The 26,304-nt window shown below is 52.6% G+C and overlaps 1 protein-coding gene across 3 annotated transcripts in view; it reads right to left on the bottom strand.

The window, feature by feature from the left end:
* The window catches only part of Nwd1 (NACHT and WD repeat domain containing 1), a 141,550-nt gene that overhangs the window by 86,806 nt on the left and 28,440 nt on the right, over positions 1 to 26,304 (bottom strand). For all 3 annotated transcript variants that reach the window (XM_075987010.1, XM_075987011.1, XM_075987009.1), the window contains 3 exons: positions 23,381 to 23,584; positions 22,023 to 22,182; positions 2,210 to 2,327 (listed from right to left, as the gene is read on the bottom strand). In XM_075987010.1, coding sequence (XP_075843125.1) covers positions 2,210 to 2,327; positions 22,023 to 22,182; positions 23,381 to 23,584 — 482 coding nt within the window. The remainder of the gene's footprint in view (positions 1 to 2,209; positions 2,328 to 22,022; positions 22,183 to 23,380; positions 23,585 to 26,304) is intronic.

Genomic DNA, 26,304 nt, shown 5'->3' with positions numbered 1-26,304 from the left:
TTCTGCAGGACACAGTAGAAAGTGACTGAACTGTCTTTGGAATTTTCCTGCTTCATGGAAATGTCTGCTGGAAACTATGGGCCTGTAGGCCGAAGATGGATGCCCCATCGGTACAGAGGAACTTTGGATGACTGTCCAGGTAGCGAGATGTCTCTGTCATTTCTAGAGTTTTGGACTTCTTGTTTGCTTAGGTAATATTATATCCTTCTGGAGTCTTTGATGGAGTTGAAGAATGGTTAGTTATAATTATACTTAGTTATGATAAAAGATAAAGTAGATATTGTAACTGTAATTCTTGCTTGATAACTGTTTTGTTATATGTAATCTTACTATGTTAAAGTGAAAGCCTTTCTTTTTTGTTTAAACAGAAAAAAGGGAAATGATGGGGGAGAGTCTTCTGTTTTGTGTTAATTTCATTGGTTAAATAAAGAGACTGCCTTGGCCCTTTAATAGGACATAAAATTAGGAAGGCAGAGTAAACAGAACAGAATGCTGGGAGAAAGAAGCTGAGTCAAGGAGTCGCCATGATTCTCCCACTCCAGGCAGATGCAGGTTAAGATCTTTCCTGGTAAGCCAGCTCGTGGGCTACACAGATTATTAGAAATGGGTTAGAGCAATATGTAAGAGCTAGCCAATAAGAGGCTGGAACTAATGGGCCAGGCAGTGTTTAAAAGAATACAGTTTCTGTGTAATTATTTTGGGTAAAGCTAGACGGGTGGCGGGAAGCAGCCCTCTGCTCCTATTACTACAGAGTGGCGCCCAATCTATCCATCTATCCATCCATCCTTCCATCTATCCATCTGTATCTATAATCATCTACCTGTATGGCCATTTATTTATCCATTCATTTATCTGCCATACCTTTACTGGTTTAACTCTGTACTTTTCCCCCCAGTACCAACGTCCATTCATCCATTCTTCTGCTTCCTATCTCTCAACCACTCATTCATTCATCCATCTTTCTGTCCATTCATCTATTCATCTATGATGTGGGATTTCCCTCTGCATGCTTAAATACCATTGCTAAACAAAGGAACTTCTTTGGGCCTATAGCATAGCTATAGGGGAACAGAGCTAGGCAGGGAAAAGTCAGCTGAATTCTGGGAGAAAAAAGGGCGGGGTCAGAGAAAAGCCATGGAACTGCTGGAGATAGACACTGTGAACTTGTGAACTTTACCCAGTAAGCCACAACAACTTGGCAATACATGGATTAATAAAAATAGATTAAATTAATATGTAAGAGTTAGCCAATAAGAAGCTAGAGCTAAGAGCCAAGCAGTGATTTAATTAATATAGTTTCTGTGTGATTATTTTGGGTCTAAGCTAGCTGGGTGGCCAGGAACCAACAAGCGGCTTCCCTCCAACACATCCATCTGTCCATTGAGATCACAGGTATGGATGGATGGTTAGGTGGATGGATGGATGGATGGATGGATGGATGGATGAATGGATGGGTGGGTGGATGAATGGATGGGTGGGTGGATGGATGGATGGATGGGTGGGTGGATGAATGGATGGGTGGGTGGATGAATGGATGGGTGGGTGGATGGATGGATGGATGGATGGGTGGGTGGATGGATGGATGGGTGGTTGGGTGGGTGGGTGGGTGGATGGGTGGATGGGTGGGTGGGTGGGTGGGTGGATGGATGGGTGGGTGGGTGGGTGGGTGGATGGATGGATGGGTGGGTGGATGGATGGATGGATGGGTGGGTGGATGGATGGATGGGTGGTTGGGTGGGTGGGTGGGTGGATGGGTGGGTGGATGGATGGGTGGGTGGGTGGATGGTTGGGTGGATGAAGGGTTGGGTGGGTGGATGGATGGATGGGCGGATGGATGGATGGGTGGGTGGGTGGATGGGTGGGTGGATGGATGGATTGATGGATGGATGGGTGGGTGGATGGATGGGTGGGTGGATGGATGGATGGATGGGTGGGTGGATGGATGGGTGGGTGGATGGATGGGTGGGTGGGTGGGTGGGTGGTTGGGTGGGTGGGTGGATGGATGGGTGGATGGGTGGGTAGATGGGTGGGTGGATGGATGGGTGGGTGGATGGATGGGTGGGTGGGTGGGTGGTTGGGTGGGTGGGTGGATGGGTGGTTGGGTGGGTGGGTGGATGGGTGGATGGATGGATGGATGGGTGGGTGGGTGGGTGGTTGGGTGTGCTAGGGAGGCTAAGGTCCTCGTGGTCTCTGTCATGGCAACCCTTACCCAGCACCTCCTGCTTCAGCTCCTCCATGCGACCTGCATGCAGCAGATGGAAGGGCAGTTCTGTCAGCTTCCTCTGGTTGGCCACTGTGCCTGAGAACCACAGCGGCTGTGGGGCCACCTGGTGGAGGTGGGAAGGGGCATCAGCTTGGGCTAGAATTCAAGTCACCCCACAAACATTGGCCAAGCTGGCACCAGTCTATGCTAGAGGGAACAGGAATATTGTGGCAAGCAGAGATACCCACCACTTCCCAGACAGAGGGACCTGGGACTTGAGCATTTCAAGGATGAGGCATGGCAGGGAAATGGAACCTTGCTGCTGAAAGTGGGCATTGGAGCTGGGGCTCGGGGGATGAGTAGGCGTCTGGTAAAATACATCAGAGCAGTGGCATTGCCAGGCCCTATGGTGCTTGCCTGCAGTCAGTGATACTCAAGAGGCGGAGACAGGAGGATTATGTGAGCCTAAGGGAGTTCTAGGCCAACTTAGACAGCAAGGTGTGGCCCCATCTCCAAAACCAAAACCAAAACCCAATAGCATAGACAGAGACCCAGAGGCCGAGCACGGTGAGTTTAGGAAGGGCCAGTGACAGGCAGGTGAGGAGACTCAGACGGGAGCAGTGGATGGGAAAGCACTGGTCGGCAGGCTGGAGATGTTGGGGAGGGGCGAGGCCAGACTGCATTCTAGGATGGTTCCTTGTGAAGACAAGATGACACAGAGCAGATCAAGGACTGGGAGAGCAGAGAGGAGGGCCTGGATGCTGCTCAAAGGTGGAGAGGTGGCTGAGCTGAGCCTCAAGCCATGAGCATGCACAGACAGCATCCAGGTTATGGACACCAAGGCACAGGAGGGAAAGGGCCAGGAAGAATGATGCAACGCTGATGGGTGTGTGGGTGTGTTGCTCTTTGTTCTATTCAGTGTGCTCCCCAGTAATTGCACATGCCTGTGTGTGTGCCTGCGCTCGTGTGTGTGTGCCCGAGTGTGTTCCCTGTGTGTGTGCCCATGTGTGCCCATGTGCGTGTGCCCATGTGTGTGTGCCCCTGAGTGTGTGCCCCTGAGTGTGTTCCCTGTGTGTGTACCCGAGTGTGTGCTCCTGAGTGTGTGCCCCTGAGTGTGTGTCCATGTGTGTGTGTCCATGTGAGTGACCCTGAGTGTGTTCCCTGTGTGTGTGCCCGTGTGTGTCCCTGAGGGTGTTCCCTGTGTGTGTGCACCAGTGTGTGTGTCCGTGTGCATGCACCCATGTGTGTGTACACCTGAGTGTGTGCCTGTGTGTGCCCATGTGTGTGTACACCTGAGTGTGTGCCTGTGTGTGCCGGTGTGTGTACACCTGAGTGAGTGCCCGTGTGTGTGTACACCTGAGTGTGTGCCTGTGTGTGTGTACACCTGAGTGTGTGCCTGTGTGTGTGTACCCCTGAGTGTGTGCCTGTCTGTGCCCGTGTGTGTGTACACCTGAGTGTGTGCCTGTGTGTGCACATGTGTATGTATACCTAAAGTGTCCCTGTGTGTACCCGTGTGTGTACACCTGAGTGTGTGCCTGTGTGTGCCCGTGTGTGTGTACACCTGAGTGTGTGCATGTATGTGCACATATGTATGTATACCTAAGTGTGTCCCTGTGTATACCCGTGTGTGTGTACACCTGAGTGTGTGCCTATGTGTGTTTACACCTGAGTGTGTCCCTGTGTGTACCCGTGTGTGTGTACACCTGAGTGTGTGCCTATGTGTGTTTACACCTGAGTGTGTTCCTGTGTGTGCCCGTGTGCATGTACACCTGAGTGTGTGCCTGTGTGTGCCTGTTTGTGTGTACACCTGAGTGTGTGCCTGTGTGTGTGCCCGTGTGTGTGTACACCTGAGTGTGTGTCTGTGTGTGTGCCCGTGTGTGTGTATACGTGAGTGTGTGCCTGTGTGTGTGCCCGTGTGTGGGTACACCTCAGGGTGTGCCAGTGTGTACCCGTGTATGTGTACACCTGAGTGTGTGCCTATGTGTGCCTTTGTGTGTGTACACCTGAGTGTGTGCCCGTATGTGTGTACACCTGAGTGTGTGCCTGTGTGTGTGTACACCTGAGTGTGTGCCTGTGTGTGCCCATGTCTGTGTACACCTGAGTGTGTGCCTGTGTGTGTGTACACTTGAGTGTGTGCCTGTGTGTGCCCGTGTGTGTATATACCTGAGTGTGTGCCTGTGTGTGCCCGTGTGTGTGTACACCTGGGTGTGTGCCTGTGTGTGCCCGTGTGTGTACACGTGAGTGTGTGCTGTGTGTGTGTACACCTGAGTGTGTGCCTGTGTGTGCCCGTGTGTGTGTGTACACCTGAGTGTGTGCCTGTGTGTGCACATGTGTATGTATACCTAAGTGTGTCCCTGTGTGTACCCGTGTGTGTACACCTGAGTGTGTGCCTGTGTGTGCCCGTGTGTGTGTACACCTAAGTGTGTCCCTGTGTGTACCCGTGTGTGTGTACACCTGAGTGTGTGCCTATGTGTGTTTACACCTGAGTGTGTCCCTGTGTGTACCCGTGTGTGTGTACACCTGAGTGTGTGCCTATGTGTGTTTACACCTGAGTGTGTTCCTGTGTGTGCCCGTGTGCATGTACACCTGAGTGTGTGCCTGTGTGTGCCCGTTTGTGTGTACACCTGAGTGTGTGCCTGTGTGTGTGCCCGTGTGTGTGTACACCTGAGTGTGTGTCTGTGTGTGTGCCCGTGTGTGTGTATACCTGAGTGTGTGCCTTTGTGTGCCCGTGTGTGGGTACACCTCAGGGTGTGCCAGTGTGTACCTGTGTATGTGTACACCTGAGTATGTGCCTATGTGTGCCTTTGTGTGTGTACACCTGAGTGTGTGCCCGTATGTGTGTACACCTGAGTGTGTGCCTGTGTGTGTGTACACCTGAGTGTGTGCCTGTGTGTGCCCATGTGTGTGTACACCTGAGTGTGTGCCTGTGTGTGTGCCCGTGTGTCTGTACACCTGAGTGTGTGTCTGTGTGTGTGCCCGTGTGTGTGTATACCTGAGTGTGTGCCTGTGTGTGTGCCCGTGTGTGGGTACACCTCAGGGTGTGCCAGTGTGTACCCGTGTATGTGTACACCTGAGTGTGTGCCTATGTGTGTGTACACCTGAGTGTGTGCCTGTGTGTGTGCCCGTGTGTGTGTACACCTGAGTGTGTGCCTGTGTGTGTGTACACCTAGTGTGTGCCTGTGTGTGCCTGTGTGTGTGTACACCTGAGTGTGTGCCTGTGTGTGCCCGTGTGTGTATATACCTGAGTGTGTGCCTGTGTGTGCCCGTGTGTGTGTACACCTGGGTGTGTGCCTGTGTGTGCCCGTGTGTGTACACGTGAGTGTGTGCTGTGTGTGTGTACACCTGAGTGTGTGCCTGTGTGTGCCCGTGTGTGTGTGTACACATGAGAGTGTGTCTGTGTGTGTGCCTTTGTGTGTGTACAACTGAGTGTGTGCCCGTGTGTGTGTACACCTAAGTGTTGCCTGTGTGTGCCAGTGTGCGTGTACACCTGAGTGTGTGCCTGTGTGTGTGTACACCTGAGTGTGTGCCTGTGTGTGTGCACACCTGAGTGTGTGCCTATGTGTGCCTTTGTGTGTGTACACCTGAGTGTGTGCCCGTATGTGTGTACACCTGAGTGTGTGCCTTTGTGGTGTACACCTGAGTGTGTGCCTGTGTGTGCCCGTGTGTGTGTACACCTGAGTGTGTGCCTGTGTGTGTGTACACCTGAGAGTGTGCCTGTGTGTGCCCGTGTATGTGTACACCTGAGTGTGTGCCTGTGTGTGCCCGTGTGTGTGTACACCTGAGTGTGTGCCTGTATCTGCCCGTGTGTGTGTACACCTGAGTGTGTGTCTGTGTGTGCCTGTGTGTGTACACCTGAGTGTTTGTCTGTGTGTGTGCCTGTGTGTGCCCGTGTGTGAACACGTGAGTGTGTGCTGTGTGTGTGTACACCTGAGTGTGTGCCTTTGTGTGCCCGTGTGTGTGCACACATGAGTGTGTGTCTGTGTGTGTGCCTGTGTTTGTGTACAACTGAGTGTGTGCCTGTGTGTGTGAACACCTGAGTGTGTGCCTGTGTGTGCCCGTGTGTGTATACCTGAGTCTGTGCCCGTGTGTGTGTACACCTGAGTGTGTGCCTGTGTGTGTACACCTGAGTGTGTGCCTCTGTGTGCCCGTGTGTGTGTACACCTGAGTGTGTGCTTGTGTGTGCCCGTGTGTGTGCACACCTGAGTGTGTGCCTGTGTGTGTGCAGTTTGTGCCCGTGTATGTGTACACCTGAGTGTGTGCCTGTGTGTGTGTATACCTGAGTGTGTGCCTGTGTGTGCCCGTGTGTGTACACCTGAGTCTATGCCTGTGTGTGCCTGTGTGTGTGTACACCTGAGTGTGTGCCTGTGTGTGTGTACACCTGAGTGTGTCCCTGTGTGTGCCAGTGGGTGTGTATACCTGAGTGTGTTCCCTTGTGTGTGTACACCTGAGTGTGTGCCTGTGTGTGTGTACACCTGAGTGTGTGCCTGTGTGTGCCCGTGTGTGTGTACACCTGACTGTGTGCCTATGTGTGTGCCTGTGTTTGTGTGTACACCTGAGTGTGTGTGCCTGTTTGTGTGTACACCTGAGTGTGTGCCTGTGTGTGCCCGTGTGTGTGTATACCTGAGTGTTTGCCTGTGTGTGCCCGTATGTGTGTACACCTGAGTGTGTGCTTGTGTGTGCCTGTGTGTTGTACACCTGAGTGTGTGCCTCTGTGTGTGTACACCTGAGTGTGTGCCTATGTGTATGCCTGTGTGTGTGTACACCTGAGTGTGTGCCTGTGTGTGTACACCTGAGTGTGTGCCTATGTGTGTGCCTGTGTGTGTGTGTACACCTGAGTGAGTTCCCGTGTGTGTGTACACCTGAGTGTGTGCCTGTTTGTGTGTACACCTGAGTGTGTGCCTGTGTGTGTGTACACCTGAGTGTGTGCCTGTGTGTGTGTACACCTAAGGTGTGCCCTTGTGTGTGTACACCTGAGTGTGTGCCTGTGTGTGTGTACACCTGAGTGTGTGCCTGTGTGTGCCCGTGTGTGTGTACCCTGAGTGTGTGCCTGTGTGTGTGTCCATGTGTGTGTACACCTGAGTGTGTGCCTGTGTGTGCCCGTGTGTGTGTATACCTGAATGTGTGTCTGTGTGTGCCCGTGTGTGTGTACTCCTGAGTGTGTGCCTTTGTGTGTGTACACCTGAGTGTGTGCCTGTTTGTGTGCCCGTGTGTGTGTACACCTGAGTGTGTGCCTGTGTGTGTGTACACCTGAGTGTGTGCCTGTGTGTTTGTACACTTGAGTGTGTGCCTGTGTGTGCCTGTGTGTGTACACCTTAATGTGTGCCTGTGTGTGTGTACACCTTAGTGTGTGCCTGTGTGTGTGTACACCTGAGTGTGTGCCTAGGTGTGTACACCTGAGTGTGTGCCTGTGTGTACCTGTTTGTGTGTACATCTTAGTGTTTGCCTGTGTGTGTTTACACCTGAGTTTGTGCCTATGTGTGTGTACACCTGAGTGTGTGCCTATGTGTGTGCCTGTGTGTGTGTACACCTGAGTGTGTGCCTGTGTGTATGCCTGTGTGTGTGTACACCTGAGTGTGTGCCTGTGTGTGTACACCTGAGTGTGTGCCTATGTGTGTGCCTGTGTGTGTGTGTACACCTGAGTGTGTTCCCGTGTGTTTGTACACCTGAGTATGTGCCTCTTTGTGTGTACACCTGAGTGTGTGCCTGTGTGTGTGTACACCTGAGTGTGTGCCTGTGTGTGTGTACACCTAAGTGTGTGCCCTTGTGTGTGTACACCTGAGTGTGTGCCTGTGTGTGCCCGTGTGTGTGTACACCTGAGTGTGTGCCTGTGTGTGTCCATGTGTGTCTACACCTAAGTGTGTGCCCTTGTGTGTGTACACCTGAGTGTGTGCCTGTGTGTGTGGCCGTGTGTGTGTATACCTGAATGTGTGTCTGTGTGTGCCCGTGTGTGTGTACACCTGAGTGTGTGCCTTTGTGTGTGTACACTGAATGTGTGGCTGTGTGTGCCCGTGTGTGTGTATACCTGAGTGTGTGCCTGTGTGTGTGCCCGTGTGTGTGTACACCTGAGTGTGTGCCTGTATGTGTGTACACCTGAGTGTGTGCCTGTGTGTGTGTACACCTGAGTGTGTGCCTGTGTGTGCCTGTGTGTGTGTACAGCTTAGTGTGTGCCTGTGTGTGTGTACACATGAGTGTGTGCCTGTGTCTGTGTACACCTGAGTGTGTGCCTAGGTGTGTACACCTGAGTGTGTGCCTGTGTGTACCTGTGTGTGTGTACAGCTTAGTGTTTGCCTGTGTGTGTTTACACCTGAGTTTGTGCCTATGTGTGTGTACACCTGAGTGTGTGCCTATGTGTGTGCCTGTGTGTCTGTACACCTGAGTGTGTGCCTGTGTGTGTGTACACCTGAGTGTGTGCCTATGGGTGTGCCTCTGTGTGTGTGTACACCTGAGTGTGTGCCTGTGTGTTTGTACACCTGAGTGTGTGCCTGTGTGTGTGTACACCTTAGTGTGTGCCTATGTGTGTGCCTGTGTGTGTGTACACGTGAGTGTGTGCCCGTGTGTGTGTACACCTGATTATGTGCCTGTGTGTGTGTACACCTGAGTGTGTGCCTATGTGTGCCTTTGTGTGTGTACACCTGAGTGTGTGCCCCTGTGTGTGTACACCTGAGTGTGTGCCTGTGTGTGTGTACACCTGAGTGTGTGCCTCTGTGTGCCCGTGTGTGTGTACCCTGAGTGTGTGTGCCCGTGTGTGTGTATACCTGAATGTGTGCCTGTGTGTGCTCGTGTGTGTGTACACCTGAGTGTGTGACTGTGTGTGTGCCCGTGTGTGTGTACACCTGAGTGTGTGCCTGTGTGTGTATACACCTGAGTGTGTGCCTGTGTGTGTGCCCGTGTGTGTGTACACCTGAGTGTGTGCCTGTGTGTGTGTACACCTAGTGTGTGCCTGTGTGTGCCTGTGTGTGTGTACACCTGAGTGTGTGCTTGTGTGTGTGTACACCTGAGTGTGTGTCTGTGTGCGTGCCCGTGTGTGTGTACACCTGAGTGTGTGCCTGTGTGTGTGTACACCTGAGTGTGTGCCTGTGTGTGCCTGTGTGTGTGTACACCTGAGTGTGTGTCTTTGTGTGTGCCCGTGTGTGTGTATACCTGAATGTGTGCCTGTGTGTGTGCCCGTGTGTGTGTACACCTGAGTGTGTGCCTATATGTGCCTTTGTGTGTGTACACCTGAGTGTGTGCCCGTATGTGTGTACACCTGAGTGTGTGCCTTTGTGGTGTACACCTGAGTATGTGCCTGTGTGTGTGTACACCCCTGAGTGTGTGCCTGTGTGTGCCCGTGTGTGTGTATACCTGAGTGTGTGCCTGTGTGTGTGCCCGTGTGTGTGTACACCTGAGTGTGTGCCCGTATGTGTGTACCCCTGAGTGTGTGCCTGTGTGTGTGTACACCTGAGTGTGTGCCTGTGTGTGCCCATGTGTGGGTACACCTGAGTGTGTGCCTGTGTGTGTGTACACCTGAGTGTGTGCCTGTGTGTGTGTACACCTGAGTGTGTGCCCGTGTGTGTGTACACCTGAGTATGTGCCTGTGTGTGTGTACACCTGAGTGTGTCCCTGTGTGTGTCCATGTGTGTGTACACCTAGTGTGTGCCTGTGTGTGCCTGTGTGTGTGTACACCTGAGTGTGTGCTTGTGTGTGTGTACACCTGAGTGTGTGTCTGTGTGCGTGCCCGTGTGTGTGTACACCTGAGTGTGTGCCTGTGTGTGTGTACACCTGAGTGTGTGCCTGTGTGTGCCTGTGTGTGTGTACACCTGAGTGTGTGTCTTTGTGTGTGCCCGTGTGTGTGTATACATGAATGTGTGCCTGTGTGTGTGCCCGTGTGTGTGTACACCTGAGTGTGTGCCTATGTGTGCCTTTGTGTGTGTACACCTGAGTGTGTGCCCGTATGTGTGTACACCTGAGTGTGTGCCTTTGTGGTGTACACCTGAGTGTGTGCCTGTGTGTGTGTACACCCCTGAGTGTGTGCCTGTGTGTGCCCGTGTGTGTGTATACCTGAGTGTGTGCCTGTGTGTGTGCCCGTGTGTGTGTACACCTGAGTGTGTGCCCGTATGTGTGTACCCCTGAGTGTGTGCCTGTGTGTGTGTACACCTGAGTGTGTGCCTGTGTGTGCCCATGTGTGGGTACACCTGAGTGTGTGCCTGTGTGTGTGCCCGTGTGTGTGTACACCTGAGTGTGTGCCTGTGTGTGTGTACACCTGAGTGTGTGCCTGTGTGTGTGTACACCTGAGTGTGTGCCTGTGTGTGCCCATGTGTGGGTACACCTGAGTGTGTGCCTGTGTGTGTGCCCGTGTGTGTGTACACCTGAGTGTGTGCCTGTGTGTGTGTACACCTGAGTGTGTGCCTGTGTGTGTGTACACCTGAGTGTGTGCCCGTGTGTGTGTACACCTGAGTATGTGCCTGTGTGTGTGTACACCTGAGTGTGTCCCTGTGTGTGTCCATGTGTGTGTACACCTGAGTGTGTGCCCGTGTGTGTGTACACCTGAGTATGTGCCTGTGTGTGTACACCTGAGTGTTTGACCGGATGTGTGTACACCTGAGTGTGTGCCCGTGTGTGTCTGTGTGTGTGTACATCTGAGTGTGTGCCTGTGTGTGCCCGTGTGTGTGTACACCTGAGTGTCTGCCTGTGTGTGTGCCCATGTGTGTGTGTACACCTGAGTGTGTGCCTGTGTGTGCCCGTGTGTGTGTACACTTGAATGTGTGCCTGTGTGTGTGCCCGTGTGTGTTTATACCTGAGTGTGTGCCTATGTGTGTCTGTGTGTGTGTACAGCTTAGTGTGTGCCTGTGTGTGTGTACACCTGAGTGGGTGCCTATGTGTGTGTACACCTGAGTGTGTGCCTATGTGTGTGCCTGTGTGTGTGTACACCTGAGTGTGTGCCTGTGTGTGCCTGTGTGTGTGTACACCTGAGTGTTGCCTGTGAGTGCCTCTGTGTGTGTACACCTGAGTGTGTGCCTATGTGTGTGCCTGTTTGTGTGTACACCTGAGTGTGTGCCTGTGTGTGTGCCCGTGTGTGTGTACACCTGAGTGTGTGTCTGTGTGTGTTCCCGTGTGTGTGTATACGTGAGTGTGTGCCTGTGTGTGTGCCCGTGTGTGGGTACACCTCAGGGTGTGCCAGTGTATACCCGTGTATGTGTACACCTGAGTGTGTGCCTATGTGTGCCTTTGTGTGTACACCTGAGTGTGTGCCCGTATGTGTGTACACCTGAGTGTGTGCCTGTGTGTGTGTACACCTGAGTGTGTGCCTGTGTGTGCCCATGTCTGTGTACACCTGAGTGTGTGCCTGTGTGTGCCCGTGTGTGTATATACCTGAGTGTGTGCCTGTGTGTGCCCGTGTGTGTACACGTGAGTGTGTGCTGTGTATGTGTACACCTGAGTGTGTGCCTGTGTGTGCCCGTGTGTGTGTGTACACCTGAGTGTGTGCCTGTGTGTGCACATGTGTATGTATAATTAAGTGTGTCCCTGTGTGTACCCGTGTGTGTACACCTGAGTGTGTGCCTGTGTGTGCCCGTGTGTGTGTACACCTAAGTGTGTCCCTGTGTGTACCCGTGTGTGTGTACACCTGAGTGTGTGCCTATGTGTGTTTACACCTGAGTGTGTCCCTGTGTGTACCCGTGTGTGTGTACACCTGAGTGTGTGCCTATGTGTGTTTACACCTGAGTGTGTTCCTGTGTGTGCCCGTGTGCATGTACACCTGAGTGTGTGCCTGTGTGTGCCTGTTTGTGTGTACACCTGAGTGTGTGCCCGTGTGTGTGTACACCTGAGTGTGTGTCTGTGTGTGTGCCCGTGTGTGTGTATACCTGAGTGTGTGCCTGTGTGTGTGCCCGTGTGTGGGTACACCTCAGGGTGTGCCAGTGTGTACCCGTGTATGTGTACACCTGAGTGTGTGCCTATGTGTGCCTTTGTGTGTGTACACCTGAGTGTGTGCCCGTATGTGTGTACACCTGAGTGTGTGCCTGTGTGTGTGTACACCTGAGTGTGTGCCTGTGTGTGCCCATGTGTGTGTACACCTGAGTGTGTGCCTGTGTGTGTGTACACCTGAGTGTGTGCCTGTGTGTGTGTACACCTGAGTGTGTGCCCGTGTGTGTGTACACCTGAGTATGTGCCTGTGTGTGTGTACACCTGAGTGTGTCCCTGTGTGTGTCCATGTGTGTGTACACCTGAGTGTGTGCCCGTGTGTGTGTACACCTGAGTATGTGCCTGTGTGTGTACACCTGAGTGTTTGACCGGATGTGTGTACACCTGAGTGTGTGCCTGTGTGTGCCCGTGTGTGTATATACCTGAGTGTGTGCCTGTGTGTGCCCGTGTGTGTACACGTGAGTGTGTGCTGTGTATGTGTACACCTGAGTGTGTGCCTGTGTGTGCCCGTGTGTGTGTGTACACCTGAGTGTGTGCCTGTGTGTGCACATGTGTATGTATAATTAAGTGTGTCCCTGTGTGTACCCGTGTGTGTACACCTGAGTGTGTGCCTGTGTGTGCCCGTGTGTGTGTACACCTAAGTGTGTCCCTGTGTGTACCCGTGTGTGTGTACACCTGAGTGTGTGCCTATGTGTGTTTACACCTGAGTGTGTCCCTGTGTGTACCCGTGTGTGTGTACACCTGAGTGTGTGCCTATGTGTGTTTACACCTGAGTGTGTTCCTGTGTGTGCCCGTGTGCATGTACACCTGAGTGTGTGCCTGTGTGTGCCTGTTTGTGTGTACACCTGAGTGTGTGCCCGTGTGTGTGTACACCTGAGTGTGTGTCTGTGTGTGTGCCCGTGTGTGTGTATACCTGAGTGTGTGCCTGTGTGTGTGCCCGTGTGTGGGTACACCTCAGGGTGTGCCAGTGTGTACCCGTGTATGTGTACACCTGAGTGTGTGCCTATGTGTGCCTTTGTGTGTGTACACCTGAGTGTGTGCCCGTATGTGTGTACACCTGAGTGTGTGCCTGTGTGTGTGTACACCTGAGTGTGTGCCTGTGTGTGCCCATGTGTGTGTACACCTGAGTGTGTGCCTGTGTGTGTGTACACCTGAGTGTGTGCCTGTGTGTGTGTACACCTGAGTGTGTGCCCGTGTGTGTGTACACCTGAGTATGTGCCTGTGTGTGTGTACACCTGAGTGTGTCCCTGTGTGTGTCCATGTGTGTGTACACCTGAGTGTGTGCCCGTGTGTGTGTACACCTGAGTATGTGCCTGTGTGTGTGTACACCTGAGTGTGTGCCTGTGTGTGTACACCTGAGTGTTTGACCGGATGTGTGTACACCTGAGTGTGTGCCCGTGTGTGTCTGTGTCTGTGTACATCTGAGTGTGTGCCTGTGTGTGCCCGTGTGTGTGTACACCTGAGTGTCTGCCTGTGTGTGTGCCCATGTGTGTGTGTACACCTGAGTGTGTGCCTGTGTGTGCCCGTGTGTGTGTACACTTGAATGTGTGCCTGTGTGTGTGCCCGTGTGTGTTTATACCTGAGTGTGTGCCTATGTGTGTCTGTGTGTGTGTACAGCTTAGTGTGTGCCTGTGTGTGTGTACACCTGAGTGGGTGCCTATGTGTGTGTACACCTGAGTGTGTGCCTATGTGTGTGCCTGTGTGTGTGTACACCTGAGTGTGTGCCTGTGTGTGCCTGTGTGTGTGTACACCTGAGTGTTGCCTGTGAGTGCCTCTGTGTGTGTACACCTGAGTGTGTGCCTATGTGTGTGCCTGTTTGTGTGTACACCTGAGTGTGTGCCTGTGTGTGTGCCCGTGTGTGTGTACAGCTGAGTGTGTGTCTGTGTGTGTGCCCGTGTGTGTGTATACGTGAGTGTGTGCCTGTGTGTGTGCCCATGTGTGGGTACACCTCAGGGTGTGCCAGTGTATACCCGTGTATGTGTACACCTGAGTGTGTGCCTATGTGTGCCTTTGTGTGTGTACACCTGAGTGTGTGCCCGTTGTGTGTACACCTGAGTGTGTGCCTGTGTGTGTGTACACCTGAGTGTGTGCCTGTGTGTGCCCATGTCTGTGTACACCTGAGTGTGTGCCTGTGTGTGTGTACACTTGAGTGTGTGCCTGTGTGTGCCCGTGTGTGTATATACCTGAGTGTGTGCCTGTGTGTGCCCGTGTGTGTGTACACCTGGGTGTGTGCCTGTGTGTGCCCGTGTGTGTACATGTGAGTGTGTGCTGTGTATGTGTACACCTGAGTGTGTGCCTGTGTGTGCCCGTGTGTGTGTGTACACCTGAGTGTGTGCCTGTGTGTGCACATGTGTATGTATACCTAAGTGTGTCCCTGTGTGTACCCGTGTGTGTACACCTGAGTGTGTGCCTGTGTGTGCCCGTGTGTGTGTACACCTAAGTGTGTCCCTGTGTGTACCCATGTGTGTGTACACCTGAGTGTGTGCCTATGTGTGTTTACACCTGAGTGTGTCCCTGTGTGTACCCGTGTGTGTGTACACCTGAGTGTGTGCCTATGTGTGTTTACACCTGAGTGTGTTCCTGTGTGTGCCCATGTGCATGTACACCTGAGTGTGTGCCTGTGTGTGCCTGTTTGTGTGTACACCTGAGTGTGTGCCCGTGTGTATGTACACCTGAGTGTGTGTCTGTGTGTGTGCCCGTGTGTGTGTATACCTGAGTGTGTGCCTGTGTGTGTGCCCGTGTGTGGGTACACCTCAGGGTGTGCCAGTGTGTACCCGTGTATGTGTACACCTGAGTGTGTGCCTATGTGTGCCTTTGTGTGTGTACACCTGAGTGTGTGCCCGTATGTGTGTACACCTGAGTGTGTGCCTGTGTGTGTGTACACCTGAGTGTGTGCCTGTGTGTGCCCATGTGTGTGTACACCTGAGTGTGTGCCTGTGTGTGTGCCCGTGTGTGTGTACACCTGAGTGTGTGTCTGTGTGTGTGCCCGTGTGTGTGTATACCTGAGTGTGTGCCTGTGTGTGTGCCCGTGTGTGGGTACACCTCAGGGTGTGCCAGTGTGTACCCGTGTATGTGTACACCTGAGTGTGTGCCTATGTGTGTGTACACCTGAGTGTGTGCCTGTGTGTGTGCCCGTGTGTGTGTACACCTGAGTGTGTGCCTGTGTGTGTGTACACCTAGTGTGTGCCTGTGTGTGCCTGTGTGTGTGTACACCTGAGTGTGTGCCTGTGTGTGCCCGTGTGTGTATATACCTGTGTGCCTGTGTGTGCCCGTGTGTGTGTACACCTGGGTGTGTGCCTGTGTGTGCCCGTGTGTGTACACGTGAGTGTGTGCTGTGTGTGTGTACACCTGAGTGTGTGCCTGTGTGTGCCCGTGTGTGTGTGTACACATGAGTGTGTGACTGTGTGTGTGCCTTTGTGTGTGTACAACTGAGTGTGTGCCCGTGTGTGTGTACACCTGAGTGTGTGCCTTTGTGTGTGTACACCTGACTGTGTGCCTGTTTGTGTGCCCGTGTGTGTGTACACCTGAGTGTGTGCCTGTGTGTGTGTACACCTGAGTGTGTGCCTGTGTGTTTGTACACCTGAGTGTGTGCCTGTGTGTGCCTGTGTGTGTACACCTTAGTGTGTGCCTGTGTGTGTGTACACCTTAGTGTGTGCCTGTGTGTGTGTACACCTGAGTGTGTGCCTAGGTGTGTACACCTGAGTGTGTGCCTGTGTGTACCTGTTTGTGTGTACATCTTAGTGTTTGCCTGTGTGTGTTTACACCTGAGTTTGTGCCTATGTGTGTGTACACCTGAGTGTGTGCCTATGTGTGTGCCTGTGTTTGTGTGTACACCTGAGTGTGTGTGCCTGTTTGTGTGTACACCTGAGTGTGTGCCTGTGTGTGTGTACACCTGAGTGTGTGCCTGTGTGTGCCCGTGTGTGTGTATACCTGAGTGTTTGCCTGTGTGTGCCCGTATGTGTGTACACCTGAGTGTGTGCTTGTGTGTGCCTGTGTGTGTGTACACCTGAGTGTGTGCCTCTGTGTGTGTACACCTGAGTGTGTGCCTATGTGTATGCCTGTGTGTGTGTACACCTGAGTGTGTGCCTGTGTGTGTACACCTGAGTGTGTGCCTATGTGTGTGCCTGTGTGTGTGTGTACACCTGAGTGTGTTCCCGTGTGTGTGTACACCTGAGTGTGTGCCTGTTTGTGTGTACACCTGAGTGTGTGCCTGTGTGTGTACACCTGAGTGTGTGCCTGTGTGTGTGTACACCTAAGGTTTGCCCTTGTGTGTGTACACCTGAGTGTGTGCCTGTGTGTGTGTACACCTGAGTGTGTGCCTGTGTGTGCCCGTGTGTGTGTACACCTGAGTGTGTGCCTGTGTGTGTGTCCATGTGTGTGTACACCTGAGTGTGTGCCTGTGTGCCCGTGTGTGTGTATACCTGAATGTGTGTCTGTGTGTGCCCGTGTGTGTGTACACCTGAGTGTGTGCCTTTGTGTGTGTACACCTGAGTGTGTGCCTGTTTGTGTGCCCGTGTGTGTGTACACCTGAGTGTGTGCCTGTGTGTGTGTACACCTGAGTGTGTGCCTGTGTGTTTGTACACCTGAGTGTGTGCCTGTGTGTGCCTGTGTGTGTACACCTTAGTGTGTGCCTGTGTGTGTGTACACCTTAGTGTGTGCCTGTGTGTGTGTACACCTGAGTGTGTGCCTAGGTGTGTACACCTGAGTGTGTGCCTGTGTGTACCTGTTTGTGTGTACATCTTAGTGTTTGCCTGTGTGTGTTTACACCTGAGTTTGTGCCTATGTGTGTGTACACCTGAGTGTGTGCCTATGTGTGTGCCTGTGTGTGTGTACACCTGAGTGTGTGCCTGTGTGTATGCCTGTGTGTGTGTACACCTGAGTGTGTGCCTGTGTGTGTACACCTGAGTGTGTGCCTATGTGTGTGCCTGTGTGTGTGTGTACACCTGAGTGTGTTCCCGTGTGTGTGTACACCTGAGTATGTGCCTGTGTGTGTGTACACCTGAGTGTGTGCCTGTGTGTGTGTACACCTGAGTGTGTGCCTGTGTGTGTGTACACCTAAGTGTGTGCCCTTGTGTGTGTACACCTGAGTGTGTGCCTGTGTGTGCCCGTGTGTGTGTACACCTGAGTGTGTGCCTGTGTGTGTCCATGTGTGTCTACACCTAAGTGTGTGCCCTTGTGTGTGTACACCTGAGTGTGTGCCTGTGTGTGTGCCCGTGTGTGTATACCTGAATGTGTGTCTGTGTGTGCCCGTGTGTGTGTACACCTGAGTGTGTGCCTTTGTGTGTGTACACCTGAATGTGTGGCTGTGTGTGTGCCCGTGTGTGTGTACACCTGAGTGTGTGCCTGTGTGTGTGCCCGTGTGTGTGTACACCTGAGTGTGTGCCTGTGTGTGTGTACACCTGAGTGTGTGCCTGTGTGTGCCTGTGTGTGTGTACAGCTTAGTGTGTGCCTGTGTGTGTGTACACCTTAGTGTGTGCCTGTGTGTGTGTACACCTGAGTGTGTGCCTAGGTGTGTACACCTGAGTGTGTGCCTGTGTGTACCTGTGTGTGTGTACAGCTTAGTGTTTGCCTGTGTGTGTTTACACCTGAGTTTGTGCCTATGTGTGTGTACACCTGAGTGTGTGCCTATGTGTGTGCCTGTGTGTGTGTACACCTGAGTGTGTGCCTGTGTGTTCCCGTGTGTGTGTACACCTGAGTGTTTGCCTGTGTGTGTTTACACCTGAGTGTGTGCCTGTGTGTGTATACACCTGAGTGTGTGCCTGTGTGTGTGCCCGTGTGTGTGTACACCTGAGTGTGTGCCTGTGTGTGTGTACACCTAGTGTGTGCCTGTGTGTGCCTGTGTGTGTGTACACCTGAGTGTGTGCTTGTGTGTGTGTACACCTGAGTGTGTGTCTGTGTGCGTGCCCGTGTGTGTGTACACCTGAGTGTGTGCCTGTGTGTGTGTACACCTGAGTGTGTGCCTATGGGTGTGTACACCTGAGTGTGTGCCTATGGGTGTGCCTCTGTGTGTGTGTACACCTGAGTGTGTGCCTGTGTGTTTGTACACCTGAGTGTTTGCCTGTGTGTGTGTACACCTTAGTGTGTGCCTATGTGTGTGCCTGTGTGTGTGTACACCTGTGTGTGTGCCCGTGTGTGTGTACACCTGAGTGTGTGCCTGTGTGTGTGTACACCTAGTGTGTGCCTGTGTGTGCCTGTGTGTGTGTACACCTGAGTGTGTGCTTGTGTGTGTGTACACCTGAGTGTGTGTCTGTGTGCGTGCCCGTGTGTGTGTACACCTGAGTGTGTGCCCGTGTGTGTGTACACCTGAGTGTGTGCTTGTGTGTGCCTGTGTGTGTGTACACCTGAGTGTGTGTCTTTGTGTGTGCCCGTGTGTGTGTATACCTGATTGTGTGCCTGTGTGTGTGCCCGTGTGTGTGTACACCTGAGTGTGTGCCTATGTGTGCCTTTGTGTGTGTACACCTGAGTGTGTGCCCGTATGTGTGTACACCTGAGTGTGTGCCTTTGTGGTGTACACCTGAGTATGTGCCTGTGTGTGCCCGTGTGTGTGTACACCTGAGTGTGTGCCTGTGTATGTGTACACCTGAGTGTGTGCCTGTGTGTGTGTACACCTGAGTGTGTGCCCGTGTGTGTGTACACCTGAGTATGTGCCTGTGTGTGTGTACACCTGAGTGTGTGTCTGTGTGTGTGTACACCTGAGTGTTTGCCCGGATGTGTGTACACCTGAGTGTGTGCCTGTGTGTGCCTGTGTGTGTGTACATCTGAGTGTGTGCCTATGTGTGCCCGTGTGTGTGTACACCTGAGTGTCTGCCTGTGTGTGTGCCCATGTGTGTGTGTACACCTGAGTGTGTGCCTGTGTGTGCCCGTGTGTGTGTACACTTGAATGTGTGCCTGTGTGTGTGCCCGTGTGTATGTACACCTGAGTGTGTGCCTGTGTGTGTCTGTGTGTGTGTACACCTGAGTGTGTGCCTATGTGTGTGTACACCTGAGTGTGTGCCTATGTGTGTGCCTGTGTGTGTGTACACCTGAGTTGTGCCTGTGAGTGCCTCTGTTTGTGTACACCTGAGTGTGTGCCTATGTGTGTGCCTGTGTGTGTGTGTACACATTGTGTGTGGGCCTGTGTGTGTTTACACCTGAGTGTGTACCTGAGTGTGTGCCTGTGTGTGTGTACACCCCTGAGTGTGTGCCTGTGTGTGCCCGTGTGTGTGTATACCTGAGTGTGTGCCTGTGTGTGTGCCCGTGTGTGTGTACACCTGAGTGTGTGCCCGTATGTGTGTACACCTGAGTGTGTGCCTGTGTGTGTGTACACCTGAGTGTGTGCCTGTGTGTGCCCATGTGTGTGTACACCTGAGTGTGTGCCTGTGTGTGTGTACACCTGAGTGTGTGCCTGTGTGTGCCCATGTGTGTGTATACCTGAGTGTGTGCCTGTGTGTGTGTACACCTGAGTGTGTGCCCGTGTGTGTGTACACCTGAGTATGTGCCTGTGTGTGTGTACACCTGAGTGTGTGCCTGTGTGTGTCCATGTGTGTGTACACCTGAGTGTGTGCCCGTGTGTGTGTACACTTGAGTATGTGCCTGTGTGTGTGTACACCTGAGTGTCTGCCTGTGTGTGTACACCTGAGTGTTTGACCGGATGTGTGTACACCTGAGTGTGTGCCTGTGTGTGTCTGTGTGTGTGTACATCTGAGTGTGTGCCTGTGTGTGCCCGTGTGTGTGTACACCTGAGTGTCTGCCTGTGTGTGTGCCCATGTGTGTGTGTACACCTGAGTGTGTGCCTGTGTGTGCCCGTGTGTGTGTACACTTGAATGTGTGCCTGTGTGTGTGCCCGTGTGTGTGTATACCTGAGTGTGTGCCTATGTGTGTCTGTGTGTGTGTACAGCTTAGTGTGTGCCTGTGTGTGTGTACACCTGAGTGGGTGCCTATGTGTGTGTACACCTGAGTGTGTGCCTATGTGTGTGCCTGTGTGTTACGGGAGGTCCTCCCACTCCTCCAGCCTATCGCCGCTGAGATACCAGCCCCTTGGGGCGTGGTCTCTCTCCCTTTAAAAATGCGGCCACTTCCCTCTCCTCTCTCTCTTCACTTCCTGCTCCGCCGGTGACTTGACTTCCTTCCTGGTTACGCAGAGGGCTGACAGTGATCTGTAAGTTTTTTTCCCCTTTAAATAAATACCACCCTATTAATCATAATTCCAAACTGGTGTGGCATTGTTTGTGACTTACGCCTTCACCTGTGTGTGTGTACACCTGAGTGTGTGCCTATGTGTGTGCCTGTGTGTGTGTACACCTGTGTGTGGGCCTGTGTGTGTTTACACCTGAGTGTGTACCTGAGTGTGTGCCTGTGTGTGTACACCTGAGTGTGTGCCTGTGTGTGTGTACACCTGAGTGTGTGCCTGTGTGTGCCCGTGTGTGTGTACACCTGAGTGTGTGCCTGTGTGTGTGTACACCTGAGTGTGTGCCTGTGTGTGTGTACACCTGAGTGTGTGCCTGTGTGTGTGCCTGTGTGTGTGTACACCTGAGTGTGTGCCTGTGTGTGTGCCCGTGTGTGTGTACACCTGAGTGTGTGCCTGTGTGTGTGCCCGTGTGTGTGTACACCTGAGTGTGTGCCTGTGTGTGCCCGTGTGTGTGTACACCTGAGTGTGTGCCTGTGTGTGTGCCCGTGTGTGTGTACCCCTGAGTGTGTGCCTGTGTGTGTGCCCGTGTGTGTACACCTGAGTGTGTGCCTGTGTGTGTGCCCGTGTGTGTACACCTGAGTGTGTGCCTGTGTGTGCCCGTGTGTGTGTACACCTGAGTGTGTGCCTGTGTGTGTGTACACCTGAGTGTGTGCCTGTGTCTGTGCCCATGTGTGTGTGTGCACACAAGAATGCATAGTGCAGAGGTAGATGTCACAATTCTTCCTCAATTGTGTTCCACGTGACTTTTTGAGACAGGTTCACACTGCACCACACCAGCTGCGGGAGGCAGACTGGCCATCTAGCCCAGAAGAGCCCCAGAACTCCTCACCATGGACTTCTGCTTTGTTTGAGACCTAGTATTACTATATAGCCCTGACCATCCTGGAACTCGCTCTGTAGACCAGGTCGGTCTCACACTCACACAGACCCTCCTGCCTCTGCCTCGGAGTGCTGGGTTAAGGTTTGAATCCCACCATGCATGGCTGTGTCTGCCTTTTTAAGAAAGGTTTATTTTATTTTATGTATATGGGTGTTTCACCTACATGTGTGCCTATGTACTACATGGTACAAGGTTCACAGAGACCAGAATAGGGTATTGGATTCCCTGGAACTGAGTTACCGATGTGAGCAGCCATGCAGGTGCTGGGAATCGAACCCAGCCAGTGATATTGTTTTCTTTTTCTTTTTTCTTTTTGTGTTTTGTGACAGGGTTTCTCTGTGTGGCCCTGTCCTGGAACTCACAGGCTGGCCTGGAACTCAGAGATCTGCCTGCCTCTGCCTCCTTAGAGCTGGGATTAAAGGTGTGCACCACCACCGCTGGGCTACAGCCAGTGCTCTCAACCATCGAGCTATCTCTCCAGTCCCTGGCTTTTTATGTGGGTTCAAATATTCAGCCAAGATACAAGTCTTCATGTAAAGAAGACACACAGCTCTGTCCTCAGGTGCAGCCAAGGAGCCGCCCGTGGGTTGCAGGGAGGCCGCACCCTCCCAGCTGAGCAGCTAACCCAGCAGAATGTGGACCGTCTTCAACAAGTCCCACCACTGAATGATATTTTGATTTCATCCTCATCAATGCTAAGAAGGCTACACCCCATAAACACTTTGTGCAAAAGAGCACATACACACCCATGTCTACTGAGCCCTGTACCCAGAATTACATCCTGGGGCTGAAGGAGGCCCTCGATACTGTGGGTTCGGAGGGCGTTGAGAACGGGGGAGAAGGAAAAGGACAGTCATGCCAGGGTGTGGCCTCACCTTGCGGTCCAGGTTAACGGGCTTCCCCACGAGGGGCAGGGTGATGAGTTTCTTGGTGCCTTGGCTCCAGGCTCCAGAGAAGAATTCAGCCAGCACGCCGTGTCTCTTGGATCTCTCAGGCCCAGACAGGTATCGAACCTGGATCACCTTGGACAGCTGTCTGTGGAGAAAGGGCACAGGCTGATGGCTCTGCACTCCGTGTCCTGTTTTCACTCAACGCTGCTCTCTAAAACAGCCCTTGTCTTTTATTTCTCTTTCTCTCTTAAAAAGTTTTGCTTTTGCTCAGGTGGTGGTGGCGCACACCTTTAATCCAGCACTCAGGAGGCAGGGGCCAGCCTGGTCTACAAGAGCTAGTTTCAGGACAGGCACCAAAGCTACAAAGAAAAACCCTGTCTTGAAAAACAAACAACCAAACAAGTTTTGCTTTTGAAGGTAATGAGATGGCTCAGTGGCTAGAGGTGCTTGGTGCTGAGCCTCATGACTGGAGTTCGATCCCCATCATACATTGCAGAAGGCGAGAATTTGCTCCCACAAGTCCTCTGACATCCAGAGACACCACAGCACACACCCACACCTACCTGCCCACAGAAATAATAAATAAATAAATGAATGAATAAATAAATGTAAAAATGACCTTTGCTCTGGTGTGGTGGGTGGTGCAAGACTGTCATGGTAGCTACTCAGAGGCAGGGGGTCACAGGTTGAAGTCATGTGTGGCTGGACTGAATTGAGAGCTCCAGACCAGCCTGGGTATCTTAACAAGACATCATGGCAAATCAGAAAGTGAAAAGAGGCAGGGAAGATGGCTTCGTGGATAAAGTGTGTATTGTGTAAGCATGAGGGTCCGAGTTCAAATCCCCAGCACACATGCAAAAGCCTGGTGAGGGGGGAAGTACTGGCAATCACAGTGCTTGAGAGGAAGTAAAAGGGAGAGGAGTCTAGCAGGCAGGCTTGCTGTGCAGCCATTGTGGCTGAACTGAGAGATCTTCTCTCCAAATACTGGGTGAAGAGTTACGGAGCTCAACCCTGAGATCAACATTTGTCCTTCATAACTACATACACACGTGAGGGTACCACAGGCAAATGCATGCACACACACACACACACAGAGAGAGAGAGAAAGAGAGAGAGAGAGAGAGATCAGGACAGTGGTTAAGGGGTGGAGCCCCCGCCTAGAATCCCATGCACATCACACAACATTCACACCATCACAAAACAGACAGATTAGGTGTGTAGCGTTTACCCTGGGACTCGTGTGTGCTGGATTGCTTGACTACCCCAGAATGGGAGTCAAGGATTTGATTGGGAGCCTTTGCTCTCAGGGCTCCACGAAGGCAGTGTCCCCTCCCAAGGCTTACCTGTGTGCGATGACCAACAGCGTGCAACCATCCACGGGCCTTCTGGTCAAGCAGTGTCCCAGGTCCCGGCGGAGCCGCACCCACAGCAGTGGCGGAAAGCGTAGGAGTTCCTTGCTGGGTGGTGTCCAGTCCTGGTACACGGCCTGCAGGACCTCATCGTCCAAAGACAGCACGTCCTTCAGCTCTGCCTCTGACAGACCGTACCTGTGGGGTAAGGGGCAGCACAGCACGGTGACCGTCCTGTGAAGAGGACGTGCAGGGACCATGTGTGCAGCTCAGACCACTGCAGATGCACACTGTGACGGCCCTGTGAGGAGGATGCTCAGGGACCATGTGTGCAGCTTCTCTCAGGGAACCTCCAGCTCAGACCCCTTCACACACATCTGGCGAGCCCTACACAGGCCACTCTCCAGGCTCAGGGGGTCTCAGTCCAGCATGGTGACACACTTTGTCATCCCAGCACTGGGAAAGTGGAGGCTGGAGGATTGTGAACTCAAGGTCACTCTTAACTACGTACTGAGTTCCAGGACAGCCTGGTCTACTTGAGAGTCTGTCTCATGTTTTTTGAGACGGGGTTTCTCTGTGTAACAATCCTAGCTGTCCTGGAATTTGTTCTGTAAACCAGACTGGCCTCGAGTTCACAGAGATCCGCCTGCCTCTGCCTCCTGAGTGCTGGGATCAAAGGCATATGCCACCAACGCCCTGCTCAACACTTAGAGCATCACACAGGCTGACTAATGCCAGTTTTTGCCCCACTGCGTCTTACGCTGCCAGTCGTGGGACCTGGGTTTGATAGGGACATCCCTGGAGCCCGCTGGAAGGTGGTTTCCCAGCTTTATAATGGAATGATGCTCTTACTTCTTTGTGTTTGAGACAATGTTTTGCACTGTAGCCCAGGCTGGCCCAGAGCACACCAACCTGTTATCTTGACTTCCCAAGTGCTGGGATAACAGGTATGTACTGTCATGCCTGGTAAACCGTACTTCTTTAATTCTATTCCTCGTTCTGTGTTTCATGTGTGTCTGGTGTGCACGTGTGCGGGCCGGCATGCGGGAACTCAAGACTGATGGCAGAAATCATCCTCAGTGTCTCAGCCACCTTATTCTCCGAGACAGGTCTGTCAGTCAAGGCCAGAGCTCACCAGCGTGGCTGTGTGGCTGGTCTTGTTAGCCAGCTTACACAACTTGCAGGGAATCACAGGCAGGCTCCACGCTCACGGGCATGTGTGTGGCTCTAGGGACTCGAACACTGCTCTTCATATCTGGGCAAGCATTGCCCCATGGAGCCACCTCGGCTTCCAGGGGCTGATCTGCTAATGTTGATGAGTGGATTTGTCACACACACACACACACACACGCGCGCGCGTTCATACACACATGTGAACTCACAAACACGTGCTCTCACACAACCATGCATGCATGCATACACACACATACACACCCCTCCCAAGCTGGACTGATCACCGTCATTTTGAATTTCTAGCAATAAAGACCTGAAAGGGCACAGTCCAAGAATGTATACATCCCCACACTAAAGATGGCGGCTCACACTAAATAAATAAATACAGACAGACCCAGAGACTCTTCTGTTTTTACCTCTATATAAGATGTCTACGAGGCCAGGCCGTGGTGGTTCATGCTTTTAATCCCAGCATTGGGAGGCAGAGGCAGGTGGATCTCTTGAGTTCGAGGCCAACCTGGTCTACAGAGTGAGTTCCAGGACAGACTCCAAAGCTACAGAGAAACCCTGCCTTGAATAAGCAAACAGAAGAAAACAAAACAACAACAACAAATGATGTCTATGGAATGTCAGTTAATATAGAGTGGGAAAGACCCTCACCGTAATTCAACCATTGCCAGCACAGATCATTGGCTTCCAGCCTCCACCCTGCAGTGCCCACAGGACACCAGGAGACCTGGAGTCTGGCTGCTGGAGCCCCTCTGTGAAATGGCTTAGTATCTGTGGAGAGCCTGAGCTCACAGTTCATCCACACCGTGCTCTTGATGTGGACACACACAGTCACCAGACCGTGTCACTTAGGGAGCAATGTCCCGAAAACAAGGCTCCAACGTGCTGAACACAGGTTTTGACCGTTTACTGGGCTCTGCTGGTTTGGGGTTTTTGTACAGGGTTTCTCTGTTGTAGCCCTTGATGTCCTGGAACTCACTCTGTAGCCAAGGCTGGCCTCAAACTCACAGAGATCCACCTGCCTCTGCCTTTCGAGTGCCACCACTGCCCGACTGGTTTGGGTTTTGTTTATTTCTCTGATGTGTGTGTGTGTGTGTTGCCTGAGAGAATTTATGTGCCCCACACACTTGCCTGGTGGCTACAGAGGTCAGAGAGGGCATTAGATCTCCTGGAACTAGAATTAACCTAACCCTAATCCAACAGTTGTAAGCTGCAAAATACAGGGCCCAAACCCTGGTCCTCTGCAAGAGAAGCATGTGCTCTTAACATCTTAGCCACCTCCCCAGCCCATTCTCCCCACCCTACTTATTTATTTATTCTGAGACATCTCATGTAGCCCAGGCTAGCTTCAATCTCACTATGTATCCAAGTATAACTGTGCAGTCCTGATCCTCCTGCCTCCACCTCCCAGGTGTGCGCCACCACGTCTGGTCCAGACGGTGCTGGGATGGAATCCAGGCCTTCGTGCATGTCAGACAATGCTCTACCAACTAAACCATCTGCCCACTGAGCTGCGCGCATTCTGCCCGCTGAGCTCAAAGAACTCCATCTACTACTGAGCCTCAAGCTCTCTGCCCAGTGAGCTTTGGCGGAAGTGGAAGCGCTGCCCGAGTTTGTGAACCAGCAGTCGTTTGGGGCCCTGGGTGTGGCTCCTATGCCTAGGAAATTGACTGGCCATTTCTTACTGTGGAGTCCAGCCTGTGGAGCTTTGTCGTAGCAACGAAGGGACTAAGAAA

Source organism: Microtus pennsylvanicus, chromosome 9, assembly GCF_037038515.1.
Source record: "Microtus pennsylvanicus isolate mMicPen1 chromosome 9, mMicPen1.hap1, whole genome shotgun sequence".
In the NCBI taxonomy this organism is placed as follows: Eukaryota; Metazoa; Chordata; class Mammalia; order Rodentia; family Cricetidae; genus Microtus; species Microtus pennsylvanicus.
This window is presented reverse-complemented; position numbering and strand designations above follow the sequence as displayed.